Below are 19,301 nucleotides of genomic sequence, written 5' to 3' on the forward strand. Positions count from 1 at the left end.
GAAACTACTCTCAGATTATTCCATTTTGCATCTTCTGCACTACACGGTATCAACTCCACAGAATAAAATACCTAAGTGCTGGGTACCCCTCTTTTCTTGCATGCATTTCTGTGTTGTCTTCCCTTTTAGACTGTAAAGTCCATGAGAGTAGGAACTGCTTATTAATGACATCCCTGGTGCTTAGCACACTGCCAGGTACAAAAGGGGCTTAATAAATGTCGATTGGGTGCTTGCTTTGGCAGCACATATGCTAAAATTGGAACGCTACAGAGAATAGCATGGTCCCTGTGCAAGGATGACACGCAAATTCATGAAGCATTCCATATTTTTCAAACAAACAAACAAAAACTATTGATTAGATTGGATTGGATTGAATCATTATGTCTAGAAGAAATGTTTTCCATCTGTGGCAGAGAAGAATCCAGAAAGAAAAAAAGTACCTGCAGTATGGGTATGCTTCAATGGACGTGTGATCTCACTTTGGTGGATGCTCCAACAGTGTACAACACAATTTATCCATATCTCTTCATCCTGTGGGATTTCTTATCCCTGTCTTTGTGAAATGAACTGGAGTGGAAAACACTTGATTTGGAGTCAGAAGGACTGGGTTTGGAATCCCAGGAAGGCAACACACTTCTTAGAGCTTCAGTCTCCTTTTTTTTTTTTTTTTTTGTCATATATAAAGGCATTGCTGACATGAATTCACAACCAAACAATTGACACAGGAGATTTCTTTTTAGAAGAGGAGGAAGTAGAAGAACATAAAACTGACAGAGTTGTACATAGACTAGGACATGTCTCACAATCTGACTGTGCAATTTGGGAAGAATTTGGGAAAGAATTTATGGATTCTTACTTCATCAACCCCTTTAATTTGGCAACTTGTGATAATTGCAGAGATGTTGATGATAAACACAAGCTTATTACTAAAAGAGAAGCAAAACAAGAGCACCACTGACACCTATGACAGAAAAGAGAGAAGCAGGGCTTAAATTAATGATGAAGAGGAATCCCCTTCATTCACTGAGAGAAGACATGCAACTTTACTTAAAACTAGAGATTATAAAGAGGCCTCTTGAGATTTGAGGCTGTGAAAAAGCCTTAGAAGTGAAGGAAGTGGGGACAGCTAGGTGGCGCAGTGGATAAAGCACTGGCCCTGGATTCAGGAGTACCTGAGTTCAAATCCAGCCTCAGACACTTGACACTTAACTAGCTGTGTGACCCTGGGCAAGTCACTTAACCCCAATTGCTCCGGAAGAAGAAGTAGTGAAGGAAGTTTGGAAGGAAAACCAAGAGAAAATGTAAAGAAAGAAAAAAAACCACTTTGATAAGAAAAATAAGAGAATTATGTAGGATTATAAGAAGAAAGTTTATAGAAAAAAGGAAACAGCTATTCACTACCTTAAGAATGGACCAGAAAAAAAAGCATTCAAGATGGCCTATCCCAGAAGACTTGTATAATTTGTGGCCAATTTAATATATGTAAAAAAAATGTAACTTGAATTTTTAGATTTACCGATTTTGAAATATTTATAATTAAATAAAAGAAACTTGAATGTTTCACACAATATGTAAAACTGTTAACATGAAGTGAGAAGTGGGAAGTGCTTTTTCCATATGGGTGTTCATTTCCTGGACACTGTTCTAGATAATACATATTAGCTTATTTTAAATATTTAAATATTAAATATTTTAAAGTCACTGCTATAAATGCATAAAATCTTATCGCCATTAGTTCTTGCTGTACTTTGAGCCTTGATCGTCTTATGGAAAACCTACTACATGTTTATTTACTTTAAATCTCATTCAATTTAAGTTTTGTATTACCTATATTTTTGTATATTATTATTTGTGGAATCGTTATAAAACTGGTCCAATAATAATTCTTATAATACATCAAGATGTCATAATATACTAGTCAACATTCTTCACCTGAGGCATCGGACACAAGTAGGAATAACCATACTGTCTCAAACAAATAGTTTTCCTAATTCTATATTCTGTGCAATGTATTTGCCTAGGAAGATTCCAAGAGAGAAAGTAGATTTTTTCTGACATTCAAAATTATGTCTAACAAGAAAACAAACAACAAAACTTTTACAATTTGGATGAGGTTTGTATAGCCATTTATTTTTTATCTCAATTAAAAAATTTACAGAAAAAGTCAAATACCATTCACATCATAATGAATACCACAGTGCCTGGCACATAGTAGGTGCTTAATAAACGTGGCTTGATTGGTCTTATGAATGGTAAGGTTCTTGAAGAAGTGAGCCTACTTTTACCCCATGCATTAAATGCATTTGTATAGTACTATGACATGTTAGTTGACTGATTCAAGTAATAACATAAAAGGTTTTTTGTGACAAAATTTACCACTTGAGAGTAGCAGAAGCAGAAGACTTCAAACGTGTACATTTTTCTAGTAGCCATCTGTAAAAGTCAATAATCCATAAATTTTATTGGAAATGATTACATTGATTGTATTGTGTTAACTTCATCTTTGTGACAATTACACACAACACGCCAAGGTTAAAATACATATTTCAATTTTATTTTTAAACCTGTGTTATCAAATAAGCAATAAACTGTGAAAATCTATGCTTTGTAATAACAGAGAACTGACTTTTGCTAGAATTGACCTTAGAGATAATCTTGTCTCTTTTTACAGGTGAGGAAGGGCTATCAAATTGAAGGGGTATCAATCTTCTTGTAGATTTAGGAAACAACTCTCAATTTTAGTGCCCAGAACATGTTTCACTAAACGCTCTTGGAACAATCAACATGAAAGGTACACCAGGATCATTACAATCAAGATAAATTTGGTAAGTGAGGAGTCACTAATCCTCGGATATTGCTAGCTGATATTCTAGAAAATAAGGAGCTCCTGGTGCTTTGGGGGCAGATAATAAGAGTAACAACAAAACATTTACATAGTGCTTACTGTGTGCCAGGCACTGTGCTAAGCACTTTACAATTATTATCTCATTTGATCATCACAACAACCTTTATAAATAGGTATTATCTCCCTTTATGGTGTTCTCATGAAATTCCAAGCTGCCTCTCCTTGGTGTACATAGTTTGTCCTCACATCTCTCAGTTTCTGATGGAAATGACCTTCTCAGCCTCTACTACTCCTGAGGACATACATTATGCTAATGGAAACTCCAGATCTTCTGACCTTCCAGAGTTCAAAGGTGTTATCAATTGGTTAGTATTGGAGGAGAGGAAAAATACTTCTTCTAGGATCAAAGGCATATAGTTATGTCTCCTCAAGATCCTCCTGAGCCTAGAAGGAACTAAAGCATGACTGATTCAATGTTGGACACAATAATTCCCATTTTGCATCATTTGATTTCATTACAAAATCAAAGCACTTCTCTCCTCCCAAATTGACCAAGGATATTTTCCTACCTTGTTTAAACTGTTGATTATTTGATTAATTCATTCAACAGAGTAGCCAGGCCTTCTATGTTTAAATTAATTAGGGTTGGCATAGTGATTCTGTCCCTTTACACATATAAAGGTTAAAGGAACCTTTAGACCAAGAGATCCTACTGTGGTGATATATGTCCATTACTGGGCATATGTCACTAAGAAGTCAAAAACAGGAAGAAGATACACCACAATATTCATGACAATGTTTTTGTGGTAGCAAAGACCTGGAAAAAAAGTACGGGTCCATTGATTGGGTAATAGCTAAACAAATCGTATTGCATGGATATAATTGAATATTACTATGCTATAAGAAATGAAAATGGAGAATTTAGAGAAACAGTAAGATTTAGGTGTGGGGGGCTATCGCTGTAGAATATTGCACGTGTTATCAGATGTGTTGGTTTTTTAAATTAATTGTTTTTGCTTTTTATTTTTAAACAAACATCTTTGTTACAAAGGGAGGATCAATAGACAGGGAATAGGGGGTCAGGGAGTGGGATGAGATCAGACATGAATATGATGTAAAAATAAAAGAAATCAATAAAAATGCTTTTTTAAAAAATGCCATTAAAAATGTGCTATTAGAGATCACTTGTTACACATGACCAGAGCAGAGACTCATGAAGAATTTGAGGTTCATAGAGCATATGCTTCCATGGAATGAATTATCATAGCAAATATATTCATTTAAATTTAATTCAAAGAACATTTATTAAGTGACTACTTACATTCAAGTTACTGTTTTAGCTGCTAGGGATACAATAAAAATGACAAGTGATCCTTATATTCAACAAGCTTTTATTCTACTTAGAGTAGAATAAATTCTACTTAGAGTAGTTCCCTATCTTGGATATCTTTTTTTTTCAGGGCAATGAGGGCTAAGTGACCTGCCCAGGGTATCTTGGGTATCTTTAATAAAAAAGGAAAAAAAAAAGCAATGTGGTAACGAATATTACCCTAATGCCTCAATTGCTGTATTGCAAAAATACCTGATTTAATACAAAGAAGTACATTGCAGGGCAGCTAGAAGGCGCAGTGGATAGAGCACCAGCCTTGGATTCAGGAGTACCTGAGTTCAAATTCGGCCTCAGACACTTAACACTTACTAGCTGTGTGACCCTGGGCAAGTCACTTAACCACAATTGCCTCACTAAAAAACCAAAAACCAAAACAAAACAAAACAAAAAGAAGTACATTGGAAAATTTGACTTATTACAGCCAGCTCAATGCAAAATCGAGAAAGAGGCAAAGTTTATGTGTCCAGTTCATATTATACTCTACTCTCATAGTCCAACAGGATAAATTACTGATAAGACATTTTTAGTGGTCAAGGCCTATGATGCCATTAATAAAAGGAACCCCAGGTAAGTAAGTTTTTTATACCAATTTCTACCATCGCAGATTAACAACTTTTCTGAAATATATCTGAGAGAGTTGTCTGAAGGCTCTTAGAGATTAAGTGATTTGACCTGGGGTAAAAAGTCAGTATGAGTCAGAGACAGGTCTGACTTTGTGTTTAGGTCTCTACCCATTATGACATTCTTTTCTCAGCTCATTCATGCAGAAATATAAATGGACAATAAAGCTTACCTTGTTCTTTCAACAACAAAAACAAAAAAATGTTTTATGCTTTCTATGCACAAAACTGCTGAAAATAGAGCACTGGCCCTGAAGTCAGGAGAATCTCAGTTCAAATCTAGCCTCAGACACCTTGTACTAACTGCATGACCCTGGGCAAGTCATTTAACCTCTATTGCCTCCTCCCCCAAAAAAACAAACACACCAACAAAACACTGTTGTAATGCATAAAAAAACCATGTTGACAAGTCTCCTACTAGGGGTATGTACATTTTATTAGGCAACAAAGAAGACAATCGCATAAAGTCAAGCTTCAGTGATCTGTGTGAGAGAGGCAGATAAGTATTGCTTTGACTCAAACTATGTCGGTCAATGTTCCACTTGTAAGAAAATCCGGGTAATTTATAATACATAAATCCATTCAATTTCAAACCAAGTTCTTCCAATAATGTAAGAATAACTAAGCCTCAAATACATGGATATTGTGTTGTCGCTTTTTTTTTCAATCTCTCTATTCTATTCTCCCTCCCTAATAATAACTGTAGTACATATGGTGACAAATTTAACTCTTTACAATCCGACTTTTAAGAAGACTGAGGAGCTTTTCTCATTTGCAGCATTTTCTTTACCCGATTCACCAGAATCTTTGTATTCCCTATTATTTCACCTCATAGCTGCTTAGGTGAAGCAGCTCCTTGCATGTAAAAAGTAATATCCAAAATTGGGTGATTTTTTTTCCATAAGTAGGTATGATGTGGAAGAACAAGGAGATGGAAAAGAATGTTAGTCTGAAGTTAGATCAAAGTGGTTGTGCTTAATAAGAAAAAGAAAGGAAAGAAGGCAGAATCAGGACAAGCAAGAGCTCAAAGACTGAATGTGCCCTGTTGATTGATATTCAGTCCTTTCAGCCCTGTTTCTGTCACTTTGTGACTGACTGGGGTTCTCTTAGAGATACTGGAGTGGTTTGCCATTTCCTTCTCCAGCTTATTTTACAGATGAGAAACTGGTGCAAATAAGGTTAAGTGACTTGCTCAGGGTCACACACCTAGTATATGTCTGAGGCCAGATTTGAACTCAGGAAGATGAGTCTCTCTGACTCCATGCCCAGCTACTGTGCCACCTAGCTACCCCTGAAGATATCTTAGCATATAGCTTTTGGGCGAAGTGGTACTTAGACTATCAAACAAAGTGGTAGTTACATTGTTCTGTCCCCAGACACTTATATGTTGTGTGATCTTGGGCAAGTCCCTTTACCTGTGTTTGCCACAATTTCATCCACTGTAAAATGGAGACAGTAATATCATCCACCTTGCAAGATTGATGTGAGCATCAAATGAGGTATTTATAAAGCACTTAGCCCAGTACTGACATCCAATAGGGTGCTTATTCCCTCCTGTTGCCCCCTTGCTCCCATCCATCATTTAGAGTACTACAATAGGAACCTCTCCTGGGATGCAAGGCCCAACAACTTTGGGTTTTCATTTATGACTCTTCTAATAGACCATATTGCTAGAGCTCTCTCCTGATTTATATAGCTGTGGGAGGGAGAAAAAGAATAGAATTGGCATAACAGAATCATGGTGAATACAAAAGGAAAAGGAAGTATTAGCTCTTTCTGCCTTCAGGGGACACTTTCTAATGTTAGAGGCCAGAGACGGCCTTCCTTCCTGTTCCCTCCATCTTCTGGCCTGGCACACCTGTAGGGATAGGAAAGAAATGCCATTCCATCAGGCCTTCTGAGAAGACACCACACTGAGACCAACCCCTCCCCCAGTCATGTTAATAACACTCCTAAACTGATTTGGCAATCATTAACAATTGCCACCTGGTCATACCAGTGATCCTGAACCCCTAATTGTTCTTATACAAACTCCAGTCTCCATCCTCCACTTTCCCCTCCCTTTCTTCAATCTCCTACACCCAATTTCACATTCTAAAGCTATTCATTCATTCCCTTCCAGTTTTCTGGAGTACGTGCTCTGTAGGTGACACACTTACTTCCATCCTAAATCTTTTCCTTTCTCACTCCCTTCCTCTTAAATTTCTCTTTGACACCTGGTACCCTCCTGATGGTGCAGCTTCCCATGCCATACTTTCCAGAATTTGGAGACTTGGTAACACTTTCATTCATTCTCCTAACCCACGCTGTTTGAGGTGAGAGACACAGGGACACATATAGATACAGAGATAGGCAGAGAAAGAGAGATAGAGACAGAAACTTGGAGAGAGGGGGTGAAAGAGAAAGAAAGAGAAGGAGAGGAAGGCAAAGAAAAAGAGACAAAGAGAAAGTAAGGGAGAGAAAGAGAAGGAAGAAAAGGAGGCAAAGAAGGAAGGAAAAGAATGGAGGAAGGGAAGGAAGGGAGGAAAGGAAGGGAAGGAATGGAGGAAGGGAAGGAAAGAAGGAAGAAGGAAGGAAGGAAGGAAGGAAGGAAGGAAGGAAGGAAGGAAGGAAGGAAGGAAGGAAGGAAGGAAGGAAGGAAGGAAGGAAGGGAGGGAGGGAGGAAGGAAAGAAGAAAGGAAGGAAGGAATGGAGGGAGGGAACAAAGGAGGGAAGGAGAGAACAAAGGAAAAGTGGAAGAGGAACTTGTGTAATTCCTAAAAGCAAATTGCTTATTTATTTTTTCTTGAGTACATAGTGACATTTCATAGTGCAAAAGGTATTTCTTATCATAAATAAACTGATGTTTGAAAAAATATGGCTTTTAAATTGTAAATGTCTTTTTTTTTTTCAGTTTTTGTTGCAGGAGCCAGTACCTAAAAAGGAGAAAAAAAAATGTAACATGATATAGGGTGACAGAAAGTCAAGGCCAAACACCCTGTACGAGTTTCACCTCCAGCTCGGACTTTTGCAGTTAGTTTCACAGTCATACCAGTGCCCTTCAAGACTGAATGTTTCAAAATGAGAGTTCTGAAATTAGTTCTTGGTCAAACAGTCATATAAGCAAAGAGGTCTGTCTTAAAAGGGGATTTTTGTTGCCTTGACATCAATGAAGCATCACTGCTTTGATTACACAAAAGGCTACTTCTACAGTAGCCAGTAACATGGACATTTGCCTTATTTCGGTATTTTATAGCATGTTTATTTCCTATGCTGGTATTTATGCTTCCTACTGAATGGAAGAGCTCCCTCCCCACTCCAACCTCCACCTCTTTTCCTTTTAGTTCTAGTAACTCACAGCAGCCAAATTCAAATTATTATTAGTTTACCCAACTTTTCAAGATCACTCACTCAGGGTTAATATCAGCTATCGTCAAATACATTCTTAAGGTTCCCTCCTCCTCCCCCCACTACAAGGAAATATTGAGAAACCTAAGACAGAGTTTGTGATTGAAAGATCTCCTCCACCACTTAAAGCCCAGGCTCTCTCTGTGCTGGCTTTATAAAAGAAATATTTTATGGTGGCTAAGACTCTCCTTTAGTTATTGTTAAACATAGACTATCAGCTTTATCTACCATTTTCTCCAATGTGATTTATTACAAATGAAACTTTTTGGATTGGGAAAAGGGTCACATAATGTTTTGGTCTAGAAATCATGCAAAAATTTCAGTGAAAAGTGATATTTGAGAAATCTATTTTCTTCTGTTACCCTCAGGAGGGTTAGAGAGCGGAGGTGGAGGGAGAGAGATGGGTTACCATGGTAGTATTACATCTTTATGTTTTCATGTTTTAGTACCTGTGTGAAAGTTAGCATGTACTGTGTACACCCAGACCCCACTCACCCCAATCACCAAGTATTTTATTTATTCTTTTCTGGGTTTTCATACTTTAAACTATACAAACTTTATACACTACTTAAGCATATCTTCCCTCACCCTCTCTTAGTAGTCATTTGAAAATTGCGGGTGAAAATGGAACAAAAACTAATGCAAAATACACATCCTATTGTCTTGTGTCACCTCGGTTAATTCATAGCCCTAGTCTAAGGTTGACTTACTTTAATAAATTACCTTTTTCTCCAAGGTATTTTTCCTTTTGCATGAAGGCAAGTATGTTCATTAGTTTTAATCTCATTTGTTGTTAAGTGGTTTTTGAAGTTGTACCTGACATATTGTAAGCCCATTTGGGGTTTTCTTGGCAAAGATACTGGAATGGTTTGCCATTTCCTTCTCCAGTTTATTTTACATATTAGGAAACAGAGGCAAACAAGATCAAGTGACTTACTCAAGGTCACAAAGCTTGGGTCTGAAGCCAGTTCTGAACTCAGGAAGTTTAGTTTTCCCAATTCCAGGCCTGGCTCTCTATCCACTGTGCCACCTACCTGCCCAGTTTGTCTTACCTTTGTTTAAATCACCTTTCCTAGAGCTCACATGGGAAACAGTCCCCGAAATAAGCCAACTAGCACAAGTAGCTTTCATTGGAAAACTATTTTACCTATTAAGAAGGGATTCACATCAGACCATTTAATAAATATGTCAAAAGATAACTTAATTTGGAGTAAGAGTACCTGGGTTTAAATTCTTTTTCTTTCCTTTACTACCTATGTGAGTTTCATCAAGTCACATGACTTCTCTAGATCTAGTTTCCTCATCTGTAAAATGAAGAAGTGGTGCTAGGCTTCTAAAGTCTCTTCCAGTATGAAATTTAAAACCTGTTCTGGGGGGCGGCTAGATAGCACAGTGGATAAAGCACCGGCCCTGGATTCAGGAGTACTTGAGTTCAAATCCGGCCTCAGACACTTGACACTTACTAGCTGTGTGATCCTGGGCAAGTCACTTAATCCCCATTGCCCCACAAGAAAAAAAAACCAAAAAAACAAAGAGTGGTAAAACCTGTTCTAATCCCAGTCTCTATGAGGATGCTATATCCTCACTGAGACCAAATGTTAAGCCTTATATTATATATCCTTAATATCAGAATTTTTAAGCAGGATCTCTCTCTCTCTCTCTCTCTCTCTCTCTCTCTCTCTCTCTCTCCCTCCCTCCCTGTTTTCTCACTCTTACCAAGAAATCCATTACTTTGCATTCATCCTTATAGACTTGACAGTTACTAGATTTTACATACTTCATATAGTATTACTGATTCTCTGTTCCCTCCTAAAACTGTAGAAAATAAAGTGACATAAGAAAAGCACAAATGGTATTCAAATGTATTAAATTTTATATCAAAGGATCTTGGTTCAAATCTTTACTAGTTCTTTTTTTAACTGCCTACACCTGAAAAATAATCCCCTCGTTCACATGTACCCCAATGATTATTCAGCCATTGTTTGAAGCTCTACAGTGAGAGGGAGACCACCCACACTCTCCCAAGGCAGACTGTTCCACTTTAAATAAGTCTAATTTATTAAGACCTATTGCTTTGCATCAAGCCTGAAGTTGCTCTGCATCTTCCACCCATTGCTTCTAGTGTTGCCATGGGAAACCAGTAAGAACAAGTCTCATTCTTTTTCCATGAGACATCTCTACTTGAAGGCAGACTCACTCCCTTCTCCTCCAGGCTTCAGTTTTATCTGAAAAGGGAGATTGGATGAGATGACATCAGAGGTCCCTTCCAGCTAAAAAAATTCTACAATTCTATGAGGCCAGAACATGCTCTTTGAATTGCTTACATTATGCCATGATCTGTTTCCTAGCTCCTCACTTCATATACAGGATGGGACTGATTCACAATCATAGACTCAACAATTTTCTAGAATGTTTGCTAGACCTAAACTTTGCCAGGATCAGATAATACAGGGTGTCCTCAGAACAACTTTGTGCCTCTGAAGTGACCGGAAGATATGTATTCTATTAACAGATGACTTTGGGGTGGATTTGCCCACTTATGACCACCAACATTTAGTGAAGGCTATTGAGGGTTGGAGAGGGGGAGGGACAGCGCTCCCTATTGACAATTATGCGAAAGACTCTGTCCTTAAGGCAAAAGCTAATTTCAAATTTAATTTCATACATTCCTTCTTTTAGTGTGGTGTAGTAAAGAAGACACTGGGCTGCCCCCTGGCAGGGGTGGCTCCTTGTAATGATGATTTTAATGTTACTCATAAAAAAATAAAGTTATTTACATTTGCTAGTCATGACGAGGGCAACTTCTCCTTACAGCAGGATATAAGCCCCAAAGCAAAATGACAAAAACAAAAACCCAAAAAACAACAACAAAAAACCCCCCAACTTGACTTGTAACAATGTAAACAAACCCATCCACTCTTCCCACGCCACCAAAAGAGTTTTAAACAGTAAAGTTCTTTTCTCTGGATTAGATCTGAGTTAAAACTAAGCATTGGATTTTGCCCCAGGAAGTATTGGCCCTAAAGTCCTTTCTTTTGTGCCTCAGAAAGACTATGCAATTTGCTATTTGAGGATTTGGGCTTAAACCCTCGTTGGGCTCCTTGAGCAAATCACTTTGCTTTTCTCGATCTCTCCTTCCTCCCCCCGTTAAATTCGAGGGTTGTCTAATATAATTTCGGCTCCAAATCCTCTGGACCTGTGAGGAAGGAGGAGGAAATGTTGATAGGAAGGGACCTACTCCTGTAAATATACTTCAGTGCAGAAACTGGAAATGTTAAAAACAAACACAAAACTGTTCTACCCATACTGGGGAAGCTAAACAGGGACCTAGTATGTGTTCCATGAAAGACTGTCCTTTAAAAGACAGTAAGAACTATTGCGTCAGTACTGCAAAGGATAGAATTTCTCAAGAGGTATCAACCAAATATATTATCAATCTGCTTTTTGTTTCTAAATGGCATAATATTATAATACTGTTTGGCACTGGAGTGCAAATAACACTGTTTCTGGTGAGTTTATAGACAGACACTGAGTCTGGGTTTTTATCTTTCTACCTGCTAGTTACAAAACAGAGTATATTCCTGAAAGGCTTTAACACCACCTGATGACAAATCCCTGGGGGGAACAGTACTGATAACGGTGCAGGAGACAGAGGTTATTGCAGTCCAGGGCTATGATTCCTTTAAGTTATTCAAAGAAAGTCACATTTAACTCTTGTCTAATTCTACCCTGTGGGCCTCACCTCCCTGACCTTTCTAGTAATATCCCCATATTTCTCCAACTGTCCGGTTGGAAGGAGGGGAGGAAATAATTTTTAACTTACAAAGAGAGAGCTTATTGTTACCATTTCTTTCTCTCCCCCCCCCCCCTTCCCGAGAACATGTGACTAAAGAAGACTCCAATTAAATTGATCAGTCCCTCGATTTAAGCTGTAGTTCCACATAATCTGTTGGCTGTTGAAACATCTTTGGAGTCAGCGTCTGGTCTTCCTGAAACCACGAAAGGCCATGTCTGCAAATTAAAAGCGGTGTAATATATTAGAACAAGAGCTAACCAGCCAATGATATTTCCTCCTAACTGACTGAGTTTATTCTGCAGGTGCTAGTTGTTGCCCAGTGACTTGGGTTTAACTTATTCCTTGTGAACACTATAAGAGTCTTTGTCTAAAATCTGTTTTTAAATCTATGTGTGGGGTCCTTACTTGAAAATTTATTTATGTATTACATTTTATTTTATTTGAGTTATTCCAAACAAAAGAAGGGTCAAGTTCTCCACCTTGTCTTTTCACAGTGTAAACTTTGGGACACTCGGTGTTCTTGATGTGGGCGAGTAGAAAGTGAACCATTCTCAAGCAGAGAATTGGCTTTTCTGGGAGGGAATTTCCGAAAAACTCATTTCTAACAGTGTAAGAGTTGGAGGCGTAGGGAATCTATCTGCTTTATAAAGCTCTGCCTTTTCCCTATCCCTCAGAAAGGCATCTTAAATAATCAGCATAACATCTAAGGGGAAGGAGAGATAATCAACTGGAAAGAGTCAGGTGGGGCGATTTGCAATGCGAGATTTCAGCAGGATAGTGGTCTGGGTTCTAACTGAGAATTAGACCGGAACTATTAAACCAGCCAAACATGAGGTCACTGAAGTAGCATCGCACACAGTGTACAAAACAAAAAACGATGACAGCATAACAATAATTTGGGTGTGTGTGTGTATGTGTGTGTTTTTTCCTTCTGCGGGCCTGTGGGGGAAGGATCGCCTCCCTCAATTTAAGGGAAACAAACTTTCTCCAACTCACAGTACTCCTGTTCAGCTTTAGAGGCAAGCCTGACTTGTCCTTGATACACCCCAGAAAACAAACAACCTTTCCTAAAGTCTCTCCCACTAGAACTAATTATACCCGTCTGCCCCAACCTCCCCCCACCTCCACCCCCTCAAAAAAGTGTTGCAGAGTGTGCTGGAAATCTAGGCACTGATGGCAGAGGGTGAGGGGAGAGTAGTTGTTTTCTGCCCTCTTACCAGATTGACGGGATGCACGTAGCCGTTCTCGTATCTGTCTTCCTGCAGCAGCTGCCGGAGATGCGCTATATAGCTGGAGGCCAGTCTAAGTGTGTCCAGTTTGGAGAGTTTGGTATCAGGGGGAACCCAGGGCAGGCTGGTCTTAAGCCTGGAGAAGGCTTTGCTCAGCACTCGCATCCTGGCCCTCTCTCTGGCGTTGGCCGCGTTTCTTTGAGATTGCTTGCATTCAGCAGATGAGCCCTTGGGTAGCAGAGACTTCTTGGTGCAGTTGCTCCCGCCCCCGCTACCGCTGCTGCTGCAGCCTCCGCCGCCTGCAGCTCCCCGGGTCCGCTTCCTCTTGCAGCTGCTGTTAGTCCCGCGGGCGGCCCCCAGGGTGCAAGTTTCCTCCTCTACGTCCTCCTCTTCGTCGTCTTCTGCAGAGGAGTTGTCAGCGGACGGGTAGAGCTCACTGCTGCTGCCTCCCCGGCGAGGCTGCCGCTTGGCGGACGTAGGGGCTGGGTACGTCAGCTGCAGCCCACGCAGCTCCATATCAGGCAGCTCCTCCGGGTCGCTCACGGAACCAGTGGACATCGCGTCGGCCGAGCCCCCCAGGATCCTCTAAGTCCTTCTTGATCTCCACTCCAGCCCACCCAATCCTTTTCTTTCCCAAGCTTTTCTCAAATGCTACACCGCAGGGAGGGCAGTCAATACGCAGGGCGAAAGCGGGGAGCCCTGACGCGGGCGCAGACGCGGATACTTCACTCAGGAGTGTGCGCTCCAGTGAAGGGCTGAGCGCAAGAAAGAAACCTGAAGTTTGGCCAAACTGGCTCCGCTGAGATGTGCGGAGGGCTTTCTCTTTTGACAGGAGAATTTATCCACAGCTTTTGGAGCAAACCATCTGGGAGAAAGAAAAGGGGGATAGACAGGGTGGGGTTGGGGCGGGCAAGGGGTGGGGACCACTTTTCTATTAGGAGAAGGAGAGGCTAGGGGGCGGGGACGCGGACCACTTTTTCGGCTTCCCCTACCCAGGGGTTGTCCCTTGGGGAAACTGTTAGGAACCAGGAGCAAGCTGTGCTTTATCTTGGCCTCAGGGCTGAGAAAGTCTTCCAGTAAACCATGCATTCAACCCCTCTGGCCAGCTCTAATATTACAGCTAGGGCTACAAAGCCCAGCTAGCCCAGGAGTCAGCAGGGTGGGAAAAAACTGTCTGGAGCAAATATCTCTCTGTAGTTCAGAATCCCACACTGTTATAGAGTCGGTCTTCCTCTGTCTTTCCCTAGTACTTTTAAAGTGAAGAGTCATCCATGTAGTCAGTCCCTTTTCAAATTCTTTTAGGCTTGTGAAAAGTCTGGCATTTACTAGGTTTGCGTTTAGGGGCACTCATTTCAACCTTTTGGACCCGTTTCCTTCTGAGTAAAATGAGGAAAAAACTACTTGCACTGCCTCCCTCGCTTTGTTGGTGTTATTTTGAAAATAACTTTTATAAGCCTTAAAACGGTATATGAACCTCTTATTAGTCTGGGGAAAAAAACAAGCACACACTGCTTACTTGGAATAGCACTAAACCTTGCTTTGAATTACAGTTTTGCAGCTTAATATCTCTGTGACCTTGAACAATTAACTTCCCAATTCCTACACCTGTTTGGAGGATGATGAAGAATGAAGGAGATGGTTTAAATGATATCTAAAGCCTTTTTTCCATCCTTAACTCCTATGATCTATGTAACCTGAGTAGTATCTCTCCCTCTCCCTCTCCTTTCTCCCATCCCCAAGTCGAGAATGTTTGGCTTATTTTCTTGACGGATGATACTGATAGTAAATTTTAGGACTGGAGGGCTTAGAAACGATTTAGTCCAATGCATTCATTTAAAAAAATGTACATTGAACTTAGGGTAACACTTATAGTAACTGGGAGAGTTGTGAACAATGCACTGGCTTTCATTTCTAAAACTCACAAAAGCAGATTATGTCATTTCTAAAATGTACAAAGCATACGGTGCTTTCAGCCTATTCAATGTGAACCTAGTCAGACAGACTGACAGACAGACAAAAACCCTATCACAATTATCACCATATATTTTTGAGCACCTGCTAGGTGTATGACCCTATCAGCAAAATCACCTGATTAAGAACCAGAGAAAGATAGATTTGCTTTCTTGTAGTTTCCTATAAGCAGACCCAATGTATCTTCATTCCTTTGCGACACGGTCCTATGTAAAACCAAGTAGAACATTTGTTTACCGGATACAGTTAATGAATAAAGCACTTCCAATTTCGCTTTGGTACACATTTATATTTTATTTTCCTCAGTACATCCTAAAAAACAAACGGTAGGCGGATTCTGATTCATTTGGAGGAAGAACTTAACTTCGAGGGATGTTCGAAAATAGAATTGGTTGTCTCATGAGGTAGTGAGTTCCCGTCACTGTTGCTACTCAAGGGGTATCAGAAAGAACACTTCAGTGATCAGGAGGGTTAATGCATCAAGTACCGTTTGGCACCTGTAACATTCCTTTCCACTTAGTTGTGGACCTTGAAGCCAGGGAGACCTGGGATCATAGGGAGACCTACCTTTGAGTGGTATAGGCTGTGTGATAGGTAGGTAACAAAGGTAGGTGCTGAAATAGATAGATGCCGACCTGCATTGGTGGAGGGAGTTTACTAATCAGGGAGTTCCCTATACGGAAGAAACCAGGAGTCCAGTCTCTATCCCTATCCCCATGGCTATCTTTGGAAAGAATAACGGTCTTGATTTTAGTGGAAGAAGGCTCCACTAAAGACCAGCAGTCTAGGAAACCAAAGCTTTGTATATGGTCGTGAGCCTTCTCAAGTCATTGTAAAAGTTACAGAACAAATAGACTCGACCTCACAAGCCAGTTAAAACGAACGAAAGAACGATCTGACCAAACGCACGGCAGGTGGAAAGCTCAACTATGACCTCCTCGATTAGATATCATTTCATCTTAGCCTCTGGAGTTTCTCCTCGATACTTCCTTGATTTTTTCACGTTGGCAACTTCTTTGAGTTTCTGTTGCCTGTTCCTTCCGCGGCCTCCGGCAGAGTTCGGGCGGGCAGTGGGCTGGAGAATTGTTACTTCAATGGGTTAGCTCAGTACAGGCGTCGCTCACCTGCTCTTCCTGCCAGGGGGAGCTGGGTGAGGATACAATTGTAACCAGAGTTCTTGGCTGGAAGCTGAGGTTCACACAAGCGAGCGCTCAGTCTGGTTGGTATCAGCAGGAGGGAGGGGGAAGGAGCGCTACAAGATTCCAGGCGATTGCTCAGCCCAGTTATACTCATCGCCTAAGACTACCTCGAAACTATCACTATAAATATATACAGAGCCTCACGCATTAGGCCCAGATATATAGGTTTTTAAATCTGGGTTGTTTATACAGGTGCGGAACGAAGTATTTTCCTTAGGAAAGATTAATGGAGGGGAGAGTGCTAGATTTTTCTAAACAGTCCCGAGAATGGTACCCAGGCTTAAACTCCGTACTAGCCATACTCACTTTCTTGTTCTTGAAGAAATAGACTGACCCTAGCACATCCGGTGCATTTTTCCCGCCACAGAATTCAGCCACTTTTTAAAAGAAAGCACGATACCGACTTTTTCACTTTTACACATCTCGTTTAGCTACATTTTCAGGTACCTTCCTTTTAAAAGAAAAATTCGGCAATTACATTTTGACTAAGGTTAAAAGAAAAAAGAAAAGAAAAGAAAAAGGAAAGAAACCCAGAAATTGGTAGTGTCCTTCCTTATATAGTGCGTTTCAATATTACTGATGATGCATTTAGAGAGCGCTTTGTGGTTTTCTATTGGCTTCCTCGCGCTAATTCTTTTGCTCGGAAGCCTAGTTGTATTGTTCTTTCTTGCTTATGGAATAAAGTTCAAATTCTGCCTCGAAGTCCCGGCCTGCACAGTGGGACCCTCTAGCCAATTCACCAGCTTGTGCACTTATCTTGATTAGTTTATAGGCACATTTATTTATGGATGTAGCAACTTCCTTAGTAGACCTCAAACTCAGGGGTCATGTGGTATTTACTCTCATATTCTTTAGCATATAGGTCACAGCAAGGCATAGTGCATAAAGGGCTGTGTCTCAACTTTGGAAGATCCTGGTGGAAGCCTTGCCTCTGATACATTCTGCCTGTGTGACCAGGCAAGCATCTAAACCTTTAAATGACTAATGGTCTTCATCAATGTAGGGCCTTTCCTCTCTGGAGTTCTGTACCTTGATGAAATTTCAGATCTGGACTGGCCTCTTCCCTCATTCTCTCCCCCACCCCCCAGCTCAGGGCTTCACACACAACAAATGATGAATAAATGTTTATTGATTTTAATTTGAATTCAATACAACCTTATGAAGTAGGCAAGAATTACCTCTCCTTCCTCTTTCCTTTCTATTAAATAATCTCCAAGAGTTTAAGTAATCACAAGACAAGGAATATGGAGAGTGCACTGGATCCAGAGGTAGAGGAACTGTTAAAATCGCGACTCTTGTCACCTGTATGACCTAGGGCAAAAGTCGGTTGACCTCTGAGCCTCAATTTCTCACCAGTAAGAGGAGAGGTGTGAACTAGATGTCGTCTAAGTCTCCTTGCAGCTCTAAATTTACAGTGGGCCTAAGAATCAGAGTTTAAGGTAAATATATTACTCCTCCTCTGCCCACATCAGCAACAGATCACAACTTTAACATAAAGTTAAAAATCAACAAATAGATTGGAAAAATAAATAAACAACAAAAGAAACTAAACATAAAAATCTACCATGGTGACAGGGAAGGTCAAGAAACAAACTCAGAAAAGGAAAATAAAGTTAAAATAGCTAAAACTCAAGTCTCAAAGAAACACAAAAAAGAAAATTGGACTCAAGTCCAACAAGAATGCCTGAAGATCTATAAAAGAATTTTCAAAATGAAATAAGTATGCTGGAAGAAAACTTAGGTAGAAGAAATGAAAATGAAGTTTCTGTGACTAGCAGTTCAGTACTTTCTATGTTCCATATTCAGCTTCCAGATTTCAATGAAAGCAAGTTAAATTTCACCAACAATCTGTTTCTCCTTTACTGTAGTGATTCTTGAGCACGGAGTTAGTGACTTTTCTATCTATACCCAGGTCATCTGCAACTATCCCAGGTATCAGCTGAGTTTTCAGTATTACAGCTTTGAATGACTTAACATGAATAACATGTGTGAATTGGATGATTCCCTTTCCCTCTTGCCCTTTTTAGATTCCTTTGCCCTCTGTAAGTCTCAATTTCCTCATCTGGAAGAGTGGAAACAATAATACTTACACCAGTTTTACTAGAGACCCACCAGAGACATTCTGTGCAACTGAAAGTTATGATGCATGTGAGTTAGTGTCAGAACAGGAAAGATGAAATTTTTTATTATAAATTGTTGAAATTACAGGTAATAATTGTTGGTGAATAACTGCCAGATCATTGACCTAAATTCCCATCTCTCTCTTTTGTATACAGTCGGGTAATCTGAAAAATACTTTAAATAGCCAGGGATATTGGGGTCGGGGGAAGAGAAGTTGTTATGCTGCAAACTGACAGTGCAACTTACTGATGACTACTAAAAAGGGCTTAGTTTTTCTTCCATCCCCAAAGCCCACGTTTGAATTTTAATCATTTCCTTTCTAAATGAAGAGAATCAGTGGATCATAAATTCTAAGTTCAAATTAACCTTAGAGGTTTTGGAGGCTTGCCTATGTCACACAGCTAGCAAAGGTCAGAGGTGGGATAGGGACATTCTAGTCTACAAGTTCCTAACTCTCTATTTGTTATCTAAGGAGCAATTTCTCTTGAACAGAACAATTCAGGAAATCATTTCTGTCTTCAGTACTCCAAAAACCACTTCCTGCTCTGTAGTAGACTTGTATGGGGGTGGGGGCAAATAAAAACAATAACACAGAAACACTTTTTCTTCATTGCAAGGGAACATTGTCCATGGGAAAGAGTTCATTACCCTTCTGCCAGAAAAACTTCACACTTGATACCATCATCAGCTGTAGAACCAGTCCCTGATGAAGTTCATAATGGTGGAACATGAAGCTTAAATAG

At 40.0% G+C, this 19,301-nt stretch overlaps 1 protein-coding gene and 1 non-coding gene across 2 annotated transcripts; one reads left to right on the forward strand and one right to left on the reverse strand.

Moving 5' to 3' along the window:
• Positions 1–226: 226 nt before the first annotated feature.
• On the forward strand, positions 227–330 carry LOC122737573. The gene has a single exon (XR_006354399.1). It is a non-coding gene; the product is annotated as a U6 spliceosomal RNA (small nuclear RNA).
• An 11,797-nt stretch (positions 331–12,127) lies between these two features.
• On the reverse strand, positions 12,128–13,932 carry MSC (musculin). Its single transcript, XM_043978480.1, has 2 exons — positions 13,256–13,932; positions 12,128–12,253 (listed from the first exon to the last, which is right to left on the reverse strand). The coding sequence occupies exons 1-2, from the start codon at positions 13,823–13,825 to the stop codon at positions 12,167–12,169; spliced, it is 657 nt and encodes a 218-aa protein (XP_043834415.1). The 5' UTR covers positions 13,826–13,932; the 3' UTR covers positions 12,128–12,166.
• Positions 13,933–19,301: the final 5,369 nt, after the last annotated feature.

The sequence above is a fragment of the Dromiciops gliroides genome, chromosome 1, assembly GCF_019393635.1.
Source record: "Dromiciops gliroides isolate mDroGli1 chromosome 1, mDroGli1.pri, whole genome shotgun sequence".
NCBI classification, from domain to species: domain Eukaryota; kingdom Metazoa; phylum Chordata; class Mammalia; order Microbiotheria; family Microbiotheriidae; genus Dromiciops; species Dromiciops gliroides.

Bases quoted from the DNA above. Each gene is read 5' to 3' on its own strand.
- MSC (XM_043978480.1), bottom strand. From the start codon at position 13,825: ATGTCCACTGGTTCCGTGAGCGACCCGGAGGAGCTGCCTGATATGGAG. The intron at 12,254-13,255 runs GTAAGAGGGCAG...TTTAATTTGCAG, and splicing joins ACGTGCATCCCGTCAATCTG to ACATGGCCTTTCGTGGTTTC.